Raw genomic sequence first — 15,411 nt, 5'->3', positions numbered from 1 at the left:
CTGGGATAGAATAAATATTTTTTAAAAATTGGCTAAACACTTCCTAAATTGAATCAAAAGTATAAACTCATTGATCCAAGAAACTCAAGAAATTTCAAGGAAACATGAAATAAAAAACATTAATGCACATCAAAATGACATTGTTTTGACTAGAAGCCAGAAGAAAATATTAAAAGCAGACAGGGAGGAAGTATACAAAGGCAGCAGAACAAAGCTAAGCCTCAAGTACTGCAAGTCAGAACATAATGCAATGTCTCTAAAGGGCTAGAAAACAAAAGCATCAACCTAGAATTCTAGATCCAGTAAAATGAAGCCAAGAGGCTGGCAGCTGGCTTAGCTGTTTTTCAAGTTAATTACCCGCAAAAATTATCCTTTTGCAATGATCAATGATGTAGTTTATCAGTGCCACCTTTCTTACCCCAGAGCTAGTTTTGAATATATACCTCCTAGTTCTGGTACTCAATTTCCCAACAAGCTTTTACTAAGTATAGAGAGAAAGAGGAAAGCACATCTCACTGGCTTTAGGCCTACAGCCTCGATGGTTTTGGAACAGCCTGCTTTCTTTTGGATTTTTGTCAGTCAGACATGTTCCAGACCTTGTTTTGTGTCTACAATCACAATGTAACTCACTGTTACCATGGAAAAATGTATGAAAACTATGAAAATACTAGACATTCACCTGGAGTCCACAGTGGACTTGCACAACAGCAGGAATGCAAGCTTGCCTGTGGAGCAGCTGTTAAGCACAGCGGCTCAGTGCCGCCTGTGTTTCCAGCATCCTTTATCAGAGTGCCTGGGTTTGAGCTCCGGATCTGCTTCCAATTTCAGCGCTCTTGCTCATGTGCACCCTGGGAGGCAGCACATGAGAGACCTGGGTTGTGTTCAGGGCTCCAGGCTTCAGCCCGGCCCAACCAGGCTGTTGTGACCATTTTGAACCAGCAGAAGGAAGAACTCTTCCTCTCTCCGCCTTTCAAATGAAGAAAAATTACAAGAGGCAATAGTGCTAAAATTATTTCATTTCCCCCAATGAGCCTACTGAAATTAGCATAATTTTAATAGAATTATATGCTTTCTGAAAGCACCATGTAACTATTAAACTAAGCACAGGTAGTCTTCTAACTTTATGATTTAGTCATTTAAATACTACTAAAACCACAAATATTGTTTATAATCTCAGGCATTTTTAAACCTCATTTTTGTCTTAACATTTATTGAGATCTACTATGCAACTCAAACATTTGAAGTAGACAATTCAACAGTTCTAGAACAATGAGTTGTGCAATCACAATTTGAGACTATTTTTATCACCCTCAAAGGAAAACTGGCTACCTCTTAGTAATCACTTCCCATCTTCCATCCCCCACCCAAACCTCCAGCCTTAAGCAAACAGTAATGTATTTTCTGTTGTTACAGATTTGCATATTCTGGACATTTCTTATAAACTGATTTTTTAAAAAAAATTTTATTTGAAAGGCACAGTTACACAGAGAGAGAAGGAGAGGCAGAGAGAGGTCTTCCATCCTCTGGTTCACCCCTCAAGTGGCAGCAATGGTTGGAGATGCGCAGATGTGAAGCCAAGAGCCTACAGCTTCTTCCGGGTCTCCCACGTGGGTGCAGGGGCCCAAGGACTTGGGCCATCTTTTACTGCTATCCCAGGCCATGGTAGAGAGCCAGATCAGAAGTGGCAGCTGGGACTCGAACTGGTGCCCATATGGGATGCTGGCACCGCAGGCAGTGGCTTTACCCGCTAAACCATAGTGCCGGCAGCATAAACTGAATTCTGTAACTTGTGATCTTCTGGCCTCTTTCACTTAATACAATGTCACCAAGATTCTCAAGGTATCAATGGTGTAACATGATCAATACTTCTTATTTCCTTATTCTGAATAAAATTCCTTTGCATGGATATATCACATTTTATTTATCCATTCATCAGCCGAGGGATATTTGTTACCACCCTCCCCTGACTTTTTGGCTACTGAAATAATGTACTGTGAACGTTTGTATAGGGCATGTTTTCCTTTCTCTTGGGTATGTATCTAGGAGTGTAACTGCTAGGTCATCAGGAAACAATGCTTAACATTTGGAGGAGCAAACTGTTTTCCGAAGTATCTGCACCATTTAAAAATTTTTTAAAAAGATCTATGTATTTATTTGAAAAGTGGAGTTTCAGAGGCAGAGAGAGAGGGAGAGAGGGAGAGGGGGAGAGTGGGAGAGAGGGAGAGAGGGGGAGAGAGGGAGAGAGGGGGAAAGGGGGAGAGGGGGAGAGAGGGAGAGAGGGGGAGAGGGGGAGAGATACAATGAATCTATCTTCTGGTTTGTTCCCAAAACAAGAGCATGATCTGGGCCAGGCTGAAGCCAGGAGTCTGGAACCCCATCTATGTCACAAGCAATGGCTTAACCTGCTGTGCCACAATGCTAGAAGCTTCCAAATTTCTCCACATCAATCAAAAGTAATTTTCTTTTTTATTTATTTATTTATTTTATTTTTGACAGGCAGAGTGGACAGTGAGAGAGAGAGACAGAGAGAGAAAGGTCTTCCCTTGCCGTTGGTTCACCCTCCAATGGCCGCCGCTGCAGCCGGCGCACCGCGCTGATCCGATGGCAGGAGCCAGGATCCAGGTGCTTCTCCTGGTCTCCCATGGGGTGCAGGGCCCAAGCACCTGGGCCATCCTCCACTGCACTCCCTGGCCACAGCAGAGGGCTGGCCTGGAAGAGGGGCAACCGGGACAGAATCCGGCGCCCCGACCGGGACTAGAACCCGGTGTGCCGGCGCCGCAAGGTGGAGGATTAGCCTATTGAGCCACGGCGCCGGCCTCAAAAGTGCTTTTCAAGCTTCATTTTATCCCATAAATTCTGGGTCCCAGGTGGCCAGAATGCAGATAAGTTTTAAGGAAGTTGCTTTTCCCAACTTTACAAAGAAGCTTCGAATACAATTGTTGTTTCTTTAAGAAAATGAGAGTTGGACAAGTTTATCCTGAGGTATTTTCTAACTCTAAAAGTCTGTGCTGCTCTGAATTTTTCATCTTCAAATACAAAGCATAGTTTTTATTTGCACCTTAAAGTCTGACCTATCAATAATGTCTGTTTGGCAAGGAAAATAAACAAGGATGGGGTCCAAGGGACTGACTCATTGTAAGAAGCAAACTGTTTGTTCTCTCTATGAGGTATTCTTCCTATTAACAAAAAACTGGTCATAATAACTTATTAATTTGCTTTTGAAAAGTTTAGATATTATTTTATAATGTCTGAACAATTTAGTAAAAGAAAACCAAGAAACGGAGCTTACTTTCTATAAGGGTAACTTCCAATGTAAAAATGCATATTAATAGTGTCCACTGAGGGTATTAGATGCATAGTGTTAAGCAATACCAATTATGAAATTAAATTAATATTAAAGTCATGTCATATCTCTCTATTCCAAAGTCACAAATTTTGAAGTATAAATGATCTTTTTTCCTCTTGTCCTCAGCACCCAACAGGTTTATTAATCACAGATTTTATTCATATATTATAATAGACTACTGTTTAAACAACCATCACATTTGATGAGGAATCCAAAGGCAAAATGAAACAATGGGGATTTTTCATTGGAATCTGTTGCTTTTGTGCTTAATATTAGGCTATGACATTTATAGTTCAGAGGCAGCCTAACAAAAAAATAGGCTTTGGGGTTCAGGTACAAAGAGGATTGAAAGCTGGTGTGGCCATTTTTTAACTGTATAACTTCTGAGAAGTTTCTTGTCCTAAAAGTCAGTTTATTCATCTGTTAAATGGGATCAATGGCTCCTACCTTATTGGGTTGTTAGCAGGAACAATAGTTAATTCATCTTAGGTAAATATATGTCAAAAAAATTTTAGGTGTATTTTCTTGAAAATCCTGAGTGCTCAGGCCCAGGATTTAAACACAAACATGCACACACAAAGGACCTTCAAAAAATTCACGCAAAATACCATTATAAAAACCTATGCATGGCTTTCAAAATTTTTTTTGAACCAAAATAAACTGATTTTTTAATTCCCTTTTTTTCCACAAACTGTTTGAAGTACCTCAGTAAATTTCATCTTCATGATGTAAAATCTGTGGTTGATTTGGAAAACTACAGAAGTATTTTAACAGAGCCTACGTAAGAACTGATTTCACAGCCTGTGATCATCTTCTGACATTAGAAATGATTGAGATTTTACATAGCATTTTTTTTTTTTAAGATTTTTTTTTGAAAGTTACAGAAAGAGAGACAGACACCTTCTATCTACTGATTCACCCTCCAAATGTGGTTAGAGATGGGTCAGGCTGAAACCAAGAGTCTGGAACTCCATCGAGGTCTCTCATGTGGGTGACAGGGGCCCAGGTACTTGGGCCATCTTCAGCTGCTTTCCCAGGAGCATTAGCAGGGAGCCAGACTGGAAGTGGAGCAGCCAGGACTTGAACTGACATTCTAATGACATGCTAGCATCATAGGTGGTAGCTTAAGATGTAGGCCCCTAAATTCAGTGTTTTCTTTTCTTAGTGGTGTTTTTGTTCACAGGATTGTATTTCCATTAACCCATATTCAATTTATTTCTAGGAGGTTATACTGAGCATATTTTTCTTTCTTCCTCTTCCTCAAAAAAGTAACTGGAGAATATCAATTGGTGTTAAAGAGAATTCAACCAGACGATCATTGTTCTAGGCAAAAAGGAACCTGAATTTGAATGCTCTTGAAAATGAGGATTTAGGGCTGGCACTGTGGTATAGCAGGTGAAGCCCCTGGCATCCCATATAGGCACCGGTTTGAGTCCCGGCTGCTCCACTTCTGATCCAGCTCTCTGCTACGGCCTGGGAAAGTAGCTGATAGACCAAGTTCTTGAGCCCCTGACATTGTAAACCCAGAAGAGACCCCTGGCTCCTGGCTTCGGATTGGCTCATCTCTGGCCATTGTGGCCGTTTGGGGAGTGCACCAGCAGATGGAAGACCTCTCTCTCTCTCTCGCTTTGTCTAATCACTTCCAATTTGTATTGTTTATGTGCTTTTTCCTTTGTGTATCTCAAGGTATGTTTAACCTTCAATTAATGTGTATCATATTCTTGTGAAATTTGTGTTCAGAAAACATTAATTATAAGTGGATATGCTGCAGCCTAAAGTAGTTGAGTTGCTTAAGGCAGCTACACAAGGCCAGGGAGGTAAGCAACAGTGGAAGTCCCACATCTTAGCTAACATGGCATGCAGGAAATGAGTTCCCTTCCAAGCAGCTGTCTTTTACAGTACTCCCAGGCCCCTAGTGAAATCTGTGTGTATATCCGTGTTTCTTATTTATTTTCAAGAAATGTTTGGAACTTTATGTCCTACCCAAATCCTTCTCTTCAATGCTCACATCCTTGTTTATCTTGTGTGTGTCCAGGTATGTGTTTTTCACCTTTGGCAGTTGTTTGTTCAATCTATTGTCTGAATTTTTGCCCTAGGCCTTTTTTGGACCATGTAGTACTTAGTATTTAACTATTTTTTTATGCTGTTATATTTTCAAAGAATACATTTCTTGCTATTATTTTGGACTTAATCAGTGTGCTGTCATGCCCCACTGATTTTCTGAAGTTTCTTCACAGATGTAATTATCACAACTCTGTTGGCTTCAGGATTTATGTGCACCCCTCAGAGTGCGGAGCTTCTCTGAACACCTGGGTTCCTCTCTTCCCCTGCTCGCTCAGGAACTCTGCCTTGCTCTGTCACTGCTGGGCTCCTTGGGTCACCAGCCTGCGGCTTCCTGACCTACTGTCCTTGCCTCATCCACCTCACCCCTTTTAAACCCACCCAGAGTAGTGCCCCCAGTTATTCCTATAATTTCACTCTGCCCATACTTAAAACCTTCCAATGGCTCCCACTCCAAGAAGAAAACGTGCCCTCCTTTGCTTGGCATTTCATGCCCTTCCTCATCTGGCACCCACCTCTTTCATCAACTTCGCAGAATCCAACCCTGCATTCTGGTCTCCTAACATCCTTGGCAACCTCTCGGCCTCTACACAGGAGGGAACATCTTTCCTTACTCTGTATCTAAACAAATATGCTGCTCTCTCTTCTTAGATTGTTGAGTTTCTTCTGCCGAATGTGGCATCTTTGGATCCACAGAGCCTGACAGAGTGCTGGATATATACACAATTTGTATGATCAATGAGCACAATGAGTAGTTGAATTCCTGTGGAATTCACTATCAATCAAAAATACAGTATTTACTGATGGCGTTTTCATAAAATATTGAAATGTTTAAGCTGTGGCATCCTCAAATGAAACCTGGCTGGGACATCAAGGGCATCTGTGCTAATAAGAAGGTATTACAGACTGGACAAAGGAAGGGGGTGACAAAACATGGAACGCTCTAGGAAGGTCAGTCATTTTTAAAAATTTCAAGGGGCCGGCATTGTGGCAAAGCGGGTAAAGCTGCTGCCTATAATGCCGGCATCCCACATCGGGGCCAGTTCTAGTTCTGGCTGCTCCACTTATGATCCAGCTCTCTGCTATGGCCTGGGAAAGCAGAAGGTAGCTCAAGTCATTGGGCCCCTGTACCAGCATTGGAGACTTGGAGGAAGCTCCTAGCTCCTGGCTTTGGATCGGCACAGCTCAGGTCATTGCGGCCATTTGGGGAGTGAACCAGCATATGTAATGTTTTTCTCTTTCTCTGCCTCTGTAACTCCACCTTTTAAATCAATCAATCAATCAATCTTAAAAAATTCTATTTGAGAGGCAGAGACAGAGAAGACAGAGATCCCATCTGATGGTTCACTTTCCAAATGCTTGCAATGGTCAAGGCTGGTACTAGGCCAAGGCTGCCATCTGGAATTGCATCCCATGTGGGTGACAAGAGCCATCGTTGCTGTCTCCCAGGATCTGCTTTAGCAGAAAGCTGGAGTCTGGAGCTGGAGAAGGAAATTAAACCCAGGTATTCTGATGTGGGACATGGACCTTTTTTTTTTTTTAAGATTTATTTATTTGAAAGGCAGAGTCATGGAGAGACAGAGGCAGAGAGAGAGAAAGAGAGAGAGAGAGAGAGAGAGATATGTGTCTTCCATCCACTGGTTCACACCCTTGACGGTTGCAACAGTCGGAGCTGGGCCAATCTAAAGCCAGGAGCCTGGAGCTTCTTCTGAGTCTCTCATGCGGTTGCAGGTGCCCAAGGACTTGAGCCATTGTCCTCCACTACTTTCCCAGGTGCATTAGCAGGGAGCTGGATCAGAAGTGGAGCAGCCAGGACGCGACCTGGTACCCATTCAATATACTTTCTATATACATTTTGGAGGTTATCTTTTCAGGTTCATTTTTTTCTAAAACTGCAGTTCTTTTTTTCAGCCTTATGCTAGCCATAGGCAGAGCTGAACCGAGATATAATAAACAGGATACAATATAATCTACTCTTCTCTTCCCTTCCACCCTCCTCTCATGATAGAAGCTATTTCTAACCTTTATTTTTTAGTCATATTCGGATTTGGTATAAAAAATTGGTAAATAAAGATACACATTCATACTTTTAATAAGAGAAATGAAAAAACAAAAGAATTTCAGATGAATATTTTAATTATATAATTACACAAAACAGTTGTATGTGTATCTGTACATATATAGATACATACATAAACTTTTATATACACATACAACTATTTACCAATATGTACTCATACTAGAAGGGATGTATTAGGATACTGGGATTACATTTCTTTTTCATTATTCTGTAACAGACTCAATGAAACATTACACTGAGGTAGGACTATTTTAGTCCTACAGAATCTTATATAAGTGAATTTGTTCAAGAGTTTCTCTGTCAATATCCATTTGTGGGTATACCTCATAGTTCAGTGGTACTTCTTCAACCCAGGGGGATAACTGTATATTAGTCTAGGAAAAGAAAAGATTATAAACAAACATAAAAATTACAGAATAATTCTATTCTCTGGAATTTCATGAAATCATCACTCATGAGGCAAAACAACAGATTTTTATTATGAGTTGGATTAAGTCTACATGGTGCCGCATGAATACATTTGAAAAAGATTTATTTATTTGAAAGGCAGAGTGACAAGAGAGAGAAGTGGAGTGATACAGATGGAGATAGAGAGATCTTTCATCCACTAGATCACTTCCCAAATGGCTGGCAGCATTCAGGTCCAGGCAAGGCTGAAGGCAGGAGCCAGGAACTCCAATCCCGGTATTCCAAAGGAGGGCAGGAGCCCAAGTATGTGGGCCTTGTTCAGCTGCCTTGCAAAAAGCATTAGTAGGAAGCTGGATCTGAAGCTCAGTATAGGGACTAGAAGTGGCACTCCAATAGGGCATGCTGTTGTTGCAGTGGCTTCCTGCTGGTGCTGTGGCACTGTGCCACAACACCAGTCCCTGAATAATTTTTTGTTGTACTACATGATAGGTCTGTGTATTTAGGGACTCAGTTTACTATGATTCTGGAACTTGAAAGAATAAAGAAAATACAGAATCACTTTAACATGGTTAGTTTAATAACCATCATTAGGCTTATTCAATAAAAGCAGTAGAACAATAGGAATACATGGAGAACAAAGTAAAGCAGTTCATGTATCTACAGTGACAGTGCTAAAGGGTTGCTTAAGGGGCGAGGCTAACCTTCCTTCATTGTCTTTATCAAGCCCTTTTCTCTTTGACTGCAAATTTGAGTCTCTGTGTCACAGAATTCTAAGCAACTAAAACTATAGAATGGATTTATTTAAAGAAGTCTGCTTAAGTAGGAAAGCAATAGTTATCAAGAATTTACATATAAAGTTTTCATAAATATTAATTTCTAATGGTTATCTAGACAGATTTATGTATTTAGCATAAAAGCTATTATTTTGGTAAGTGAAAAATCACTAAATTATTCAACACATACAGAAACTGTGATATAAGGTAGACTATAGACTATATGTTTTAAGGAGTATGTTTTTATGAGTATGACAAAATCACACCACGTGTGGGAATGAAGCAGGAAACTGGGGAGGTCACTGGTTTTACCAAAATAAATAAATAAATAAAAACCTGTAGATTATTGTTATAACAAGCATGAACTATTTTTGAAATTCAGATGATTTAACTGTTTAAAAAGGTATTAATAATGATTGTTTAGTTTTTAAAAGGAAGAAACAGGTACTTAGACTGGCAGTACTTATATGCAAGGAAAGCTCCACTAAAGAAAATGATGGTATCTCTAGTAAGAAATACAGCAGTACCTTTAATCTGGGAGATTCAAAGAGCTTTACAAACACTAATTAACCTTCACATAAGTCATTTTATTGGGTTGAACAGCAGGCCTCTAGTCTATTCATTTGGTTCCAGAAGCTTTGAACAACTCCTTTCCTTTTATTCTAAGGAACAAAATTACAAAGTGGGTGTCCTAAATCTCTTTAAAATATTCAAGCGTATATGCTAAACTAAAATTGTGTCCTCAGAAAAACTGAGTAAAGAAGCAAGGGAATATGTAGGAAATTAAGAATTACAAAGCCAAAGATGCTGAGACCAGTAAACCACAAGCCAGTGCTTGAGCTGAAAGGTCTTGGTATTCCATCATCTGTCACCATTTTCAGATAGATCCTTTCTAGAATATCTCAGTAACTGTCAGAAAAAAGCTGGAGAAAAGTTTCAACAGTAAAAATGCTGGAAAAGACATTAACATACCTGAAGACCTGAGAGAGACTCTTCAAGACTTGGCACTGTTACTAATAATGATCCTGGTTTCCTTACATTATGGCTGATATATTCCCAGGCTCTAAAATACATTAAAAACAGATACGTAAAACAATGGGATACCACTACACACTTATTAGAATGGCCAAAATCCACAACACTGATAACATCAAAAACTGGCAAGGATACAGAGGAATGGGAGCGCTCATCCCGTGCTGATGTGAATGGAAAACAGTACAGCCATTTTAGGAAACAGTTTAGTGATTTCTTACAAAACTAAATGTGCTCTTAACATACAATCCAGCAATTGTGCTCCTTGGTGTTTACCAAAGGGGTGGAAAACTTATGCACACAAAAATCCGCACATGGATGTTTAAAGTTGCCGAAACTTGGAAGCAATGATTTTCTTTGGTAGGTGAGTAGATAAATTATAGTATATCCAGAGACTAGAACAGTATTCAGCACTACAAAAAAATGAACTTTCAAGCCAAGCAAAGACATGGATGGATCTTAAATGCACATTACTAAGTGAAAGAAACTGATCTGAAAAAGCCCATACTGTAGGATTTCAATTGTAACTACATGGCAGTCTGGAAAATGCAAAACAATAAAAATGGTGTAAAGGTTAGTAGTTGTGAGGGGTAACAGGAAAGAGAAGGATAAGTAAATGGAGCAGGATTTTTAGGGCAGTGGAAATAGTACGCATGTTTTAAAGCTGGATATATAAAATTTGGACAAACGATTGTGAATAAGATCAAACTTAATTTTAAGAACTAGTATCTAAGTCAATGATGAATGAGCAGTTAAAGCCCCTTAAATTGTGCCTGTATGTTTCAAGATTTATTCATTCATTTGAAAGGCAGAGTTAGAGAGAAATCTTCCATCTGCTATTTAACTCTCCAAATGGCTGCAATGGCCAGGACTGGGTCAGGCTGCAGCCAGGAGCCAGGAGCTTCATCCAGGCCCCCCTGATGGGTGCAGGTGCCCAAGTACATGGGCCATCCTCCTCTACCTTCCCAGGTGCATTAGCAGGGAGCTGGATAAGGAGAGGAGCAGCTGGGATTTGAATCCACACCCATATGGGATGCTGCCATTGCAGGAAGTGGTTTAACCTGCTATGGTATACTGCCAGTCCCTATTTTTTCTTTAAAAAAGGATTTATTTATTTGAATAAATGAGAGAGAGGGAGAGGGAGGGATGAAGAGAAGAGATTTTCCATCTGCTGGCTCACTCCCCAAATGGCTGCAATGGCCAGGCCTGGGTCAGGCCAAAGCCAGAAGTTCCAATGGGGTCTCCCATATGAGTGGCAGGGACCAAAGTACTTGGATCATCTTTTGATGCTTTCCCAGGTGCATTAGCAAGGAGTTGGGTTGGAAATGATACAGCCAGGACTTGAACTGGCACTCTGAGATTTCAGCCATTGTAGGAGGTGGCTAAACCTACTGTGCCACAGCACTGGCCCCAAATTATTATTTCTTAATTATTTATTTTTTACTTTGAAAGGCAGAGGGAGAAGAAAGGAGGGGAGTGACAGACAGGCAGACAGTCTACCCTAATATCCACTAGTTTACTCCCCAAACACCCAGGAAAGCCTCGAGCTGAGTGTGCAAGCCAGGAGCTGGGAACTCAATCCAGGTCTCCCACATGGGTGGTAGGAACCCAGTTACTTTAGCCATCACCACTGACTCCCAGGGTCTGCACTGCCAGAAAATGGAATCAAGGGTAAGGAGCCAGAGCTAGGAATTAAACCCAGGTGCTTCAATGTTGGAGGCTGGCATCTTACCTGCCAGGTTAAACATCTGCTCTCCAAGCTCACAAGTTTTAAGTCAGAACTGGTTCTACGTACTGGAATAGGGCTAAAAGCACTAGGAGTGATGGCAGAGAACAATCATGGAAAAAGAAAGGTCACAGAAGCCAGAAACCAAAGATTAACAACAGTGCACCTTGCAGATCAGATAATAATATTTGATGGAAGGACTTCTGGTACAAAGTTTAATGGGATTAGCCAGCTTTAACACATGATGGACTGCCATGGGCATGCATGTCAAAAGGCAGTGTTTATTTGATCAGTGTAGACATGAGCTGTATTTCTACACTGTATGTGAGTCTAGACAATGTACACACTACTGGGGAGCAAGGATCTGGCAATGCTGGGGTTTGCATCCTTTGCAGTGGGGCAAGTGGAGAGTAGTATCATTTGCACTTAACTCTAGTTACAGCAATGGCTATTAGGGTAAGTTCTGGGTTTTTTAGGGCAAAAATGATAGAAATGTTCTTTTTCTTAGGCTGGATAAAATACCATAGAGTTTGGTAATACATGTCACTGTATTTGAGCCAGAGCTGTTTTCTTGTTTTGAGGTGGTTCCTAAGAATAGCTGGGTATGTTTCTGGTGACTGTCATTGAAGTAGCTGAATCTGTTTCTCTTACTGAAAGGTACCTTTTAAACAAAAAATTACAAAGCTGAGTTGTTTTCCTCTAATGAGATCTAACTTTTCTGAAGCCTGGCCCTTCCAGAGCATTCACTCCGGTGGGCCTTCATACTCTCTGCTGCTTTAGCTTCTCTTCCACGAAATACTGTATCATGTTCCTAATCTACCTCAAAATAATGGGAACTAAGGCTTACACAGAGTGTCAAACAGGCTGGAGAACAGGCTGATGGGATTTTGGTTTTCTCTTATGTACTAACTCTGACAGTGCTTGATTTCCCTGTCCTTAGATTCTGACAGATGATGACTCTTTGGAAGGCAGGTGCTGTGCCATCTATTCTGTTTCATTTGCCACAAAACAGAATTACTATAGGTAAATGGTCACTTCAGTGAGAACGATTCCAGCATCAGAATGCCTTACTGTATCTTTTAAACTTCTCTTACTTCTGCATATTGCCATTCATGATGGAGAGAATTAACCACATGAGGCTGTGACCTGTCTGTAGTTAAAATTCACAGCAGTGTAGTAATTCAGGATAAGTGATTAAATTAAGCCACATGGTCAATGCTTATTTAGTGAACTGAGTAAAGTCTGTGAAGGAATGTATCAAGAAACATTTAAAAACAATTCAAATATGCAGTATTTCACCTATCAAATTTACCAATAGCTTTCCTCATTCTTTAGTGCTCAAAATCTATAATCAATCTCTAGAGTTTAAGTATTTAAGTATTGCTGCCTGCAACACCAGCATCCCATAGGGCACCAATTCAAGTCTCGGTTTGAGTCCCCTTTGCTTCTGATCCAGCTCCTTGCTGATGTGCCTGGGAAAGCAGCAGAAGATGGCCTGAGTGCTTGGGCCCCTGCACCCATGTGGGAGATTGGGAAGAAGCTCTGGGCTCCTGGCCCAGCCCTGGCTGTTGTGGCCATTTGGGGAGTAAACCAGCAGATGGAAGATCTCTTTCTCTCTGTAACTCTGTCTTGCAAATAAATAAGTAAGTTTTAAGAAAATAAAAATATTTAGCCATGGCTGTGGCTGTGGCTAAACTGGAGTACAATTTCTGCAAATAAAATCGGCACCATGTGCCACCTGTACATACTACACTATGTTTATTTTTAATAAAGGTTGTGACCCTTTCTGCTTTTTATAGCTTAACTCATTTGGATGTGGTTACTTCCTACTCTAGGGTAACTTGAAAGGTGTGGTGGGAAATAGTTTTTAAAACTGTTTTTGATTTACCTGGGGATCTAAATAATGCATGTATTTGTCATCTGTATGTCTCTATACTTGTTTCTATACTTTATTAGCACTAGTTCCTGAGGTGGTAAAGATTCCTACACCTTGCAGAGGGTGTCATTCTGGACAATCTTCTCCCCTGTTCTGTTTTAAAGTGGAAGTCTACCGCCCCATGCCTGGTCTCCCTGCTGTCTGCTTCTTCTGGTCTTCTCTTTCTTATTCTGCCACAATTCTAAGTGATTAATGACCATTTCCTGCAATTATAACCCAAGTATCTTCCCAAACTTTTTCACACTGAAAAGTGAGTATTTACATTCTACACTCAGTCCTCACTTTGTGTTTACTTTTGTTTGCTGGTTAAGAAAAAAGGATGCTCAAAACAAATGCACAGGTACTTTTTTAGAACATTAATTTACCCTTCCTTTCCTCTCCTGCCTCTCAATTCCACCTACCTTTTCCTATCAGCGTAGATGTAGAGACAAGAAAGCTCCTCTCCAGTCTCTAGAGTATATCTACACTGACAGGCAAAGTAAGAAATTAGCCAGCCAGAATATCAGTGTCTCAGACAACAAACAGCCTACATGAGTTCTCTCATTAGAAAATCCTTTAGGTGTCAGAAAAATGATTGTAGATTTGCTAGTCTTTCCACTACTTGAATAGTGGAAGAAACTCAAGGGACCCACTATTATTACCTTAGCACATTTTTTTAAAAAAGATTTATTTATTTATTCAAAAGTCAGAACTACATAGAGAGAGGAGAGGCAGAGAGGGAGAGAGATCTTCCATCTGATGGTTCATTCCCCAATTGGCTGCAACAGCCAGAGCTGTGCCGATCTGAAGCCAGGAGCCAGGAGCCTCCTCCAGGTCTCCCACACAGGTGCAGGGGCCCAAGGATTTGGGCCATCCTCCACTGCTTTCCCAGGCCACAGCAGAGAGCTGGATTGGAAGAGGAGCAGCTGGGTCTCGAACCAGCGCCCATAATGGGATGCCGGCGCTTGAGGCCAGGGCGTTAATCTGCTGTGCCACAGTGCCGGCCCCTACCTTAGCACATTTTTAAAGTTCAATAATTAACTGCTGTTTTCCAGGTTAATATTCTTATATCCTGCTTATATTCATTTGTATAAGTCTAAGTTACTTCTCATTATTTTGCAACAGGATAGGAAAATGATACGTTATTTCACAGAAAACTAAGGAAGAAAAGATTAAGTTTTAAAGGCCCATTGGGAAGTGATCTCTTCCTGTGCCCTTGACTGCTAAGTGAATGCTTGGGTCACTCAAACAGTTTTTATCTGTTAACAGAATTACAGGTAACATTTTATAGACTCAGACAATCAGAATTTGTTTATATATACATACATAGATACACACACGTTAACACATTTCCTTATTAACAGTCTCCTTACAATTGAGGTTGTCTTAAAAATTTCATATGAAAACATTTCTATCATGTATCTCTTTCCATATGGAACTGAATATATTTCAGTAATAGATTTCTCACTTGAATAAATCACGTACCTGGCCTGTTCTGCCTCATTAAGAAAATATTCAAAGACATTATTCATTATAATAACATCAGCATTTTGCAGAAGTGAGCCCTGGGTACAGATGTCTGCGTGAAGCACCTAAAAAAGAATAAGTGCATGTAAGAGACCAAGGACACCATAACATACAGTCACATAAGGAAAACACGCTGGGGGGCCGGGGTCATGGTGTAGCAGGTAAAGCCTCTGACTGTGATGCTGGTTCCCACATGGGCACTGGTGCGAGTCCTGGCTGCTCCACTGCCAATCCAGCCTCCTGCTAATGCCTGGGAAAGGCAGCGGAAGATGATTCATGTGCTTGGGTCCCTGCCACCCACATGGGAGACCTGGATGAAGCTCTTGGCTTTGGCCTGGCTTTTGTGGACATCTAGAGAGTAAACCAGAGGATGGAAGATGTCTCTCTGTCTCTGGATCTCCCAAGTAGGTGCAAAAATAAGAATGTAAGTCAGTGGCCTACAGTGGATAAAACACATGCATGTACTTTTTTACATTTCTGAAGTCCTCTTGTAATGACATTTCATTTTTTTAAAAGATTTATTTATTTATTTTAAAGGCAGAG

General features: G+C 40.7%; 1 protein-coding gene across 19 annotated transcripts in view; it reads right to left on the bottom strand.

Annotated features, from left to right (window-relative positions):
* LOC100355643 (uncharacterized) overlaps positions 1 to 15,411 on the bottom strand; it is a 65,930-nt gene that overhangs the window by 21,066 nt on the left and 29,453 nt on the right. For 8 of the 19 annotated variants that reach the window (XR_016217877.1, XR_016217880.1, XM_089309774.1 and 5 more), the window contains 3 exons: positions 14,827 to 14,933; positions 9,641 to 9,731; positions 7,526 to 7,861 (listed from right to left, as the gene is read on the bottom strand). Coding sequence is in view for 10 of the 19 variants with exons in the window: in XM_089309774.1 (XP_089165900.1) it covers positions 7,745 to 7,861; positions 9,641 to 9,731; positions 14,827 to 14,933 (315 nt within the window). In the remaining 9 variants the exon portion in view is untranslated. Of the gene's footprint in view, positions 1 to 7,525; positions 7,862 to 7,942; positions 8,425 to 9,640; positions 9,732 to 14,826; positions 14,934 to 15,411 lie in introns of those variants that run through there. The other 11 variants (XR_016217879.1, XR_016217881.1, XR_016217882.1 and 8 more) reach the window with 3 other exon arrangements.

This window comes from Oryctolagus cuniculus, chromosome 12 (genome assembly GCF_051225735.1).
Source record: "Oryctolagus cuniculus isolate XC-2025 breed Fujian yellow rabbit chromosome 12, ASM5122573v1, whole genome shotgun sequence".
NCBI classification, from domain to species: domain Eukaryota; kingdom Metazoa; phylum Chordata; class Mammalia; order Lagomorpha; family Leporidae; genus Oryctolagus; species Oryctolagus cuniculus.
The sequence above is the reverse complement of the archived record's forward strand: the minus strand, read 5'-3'. Positions and strand labels throughout refer to the sequence as shown.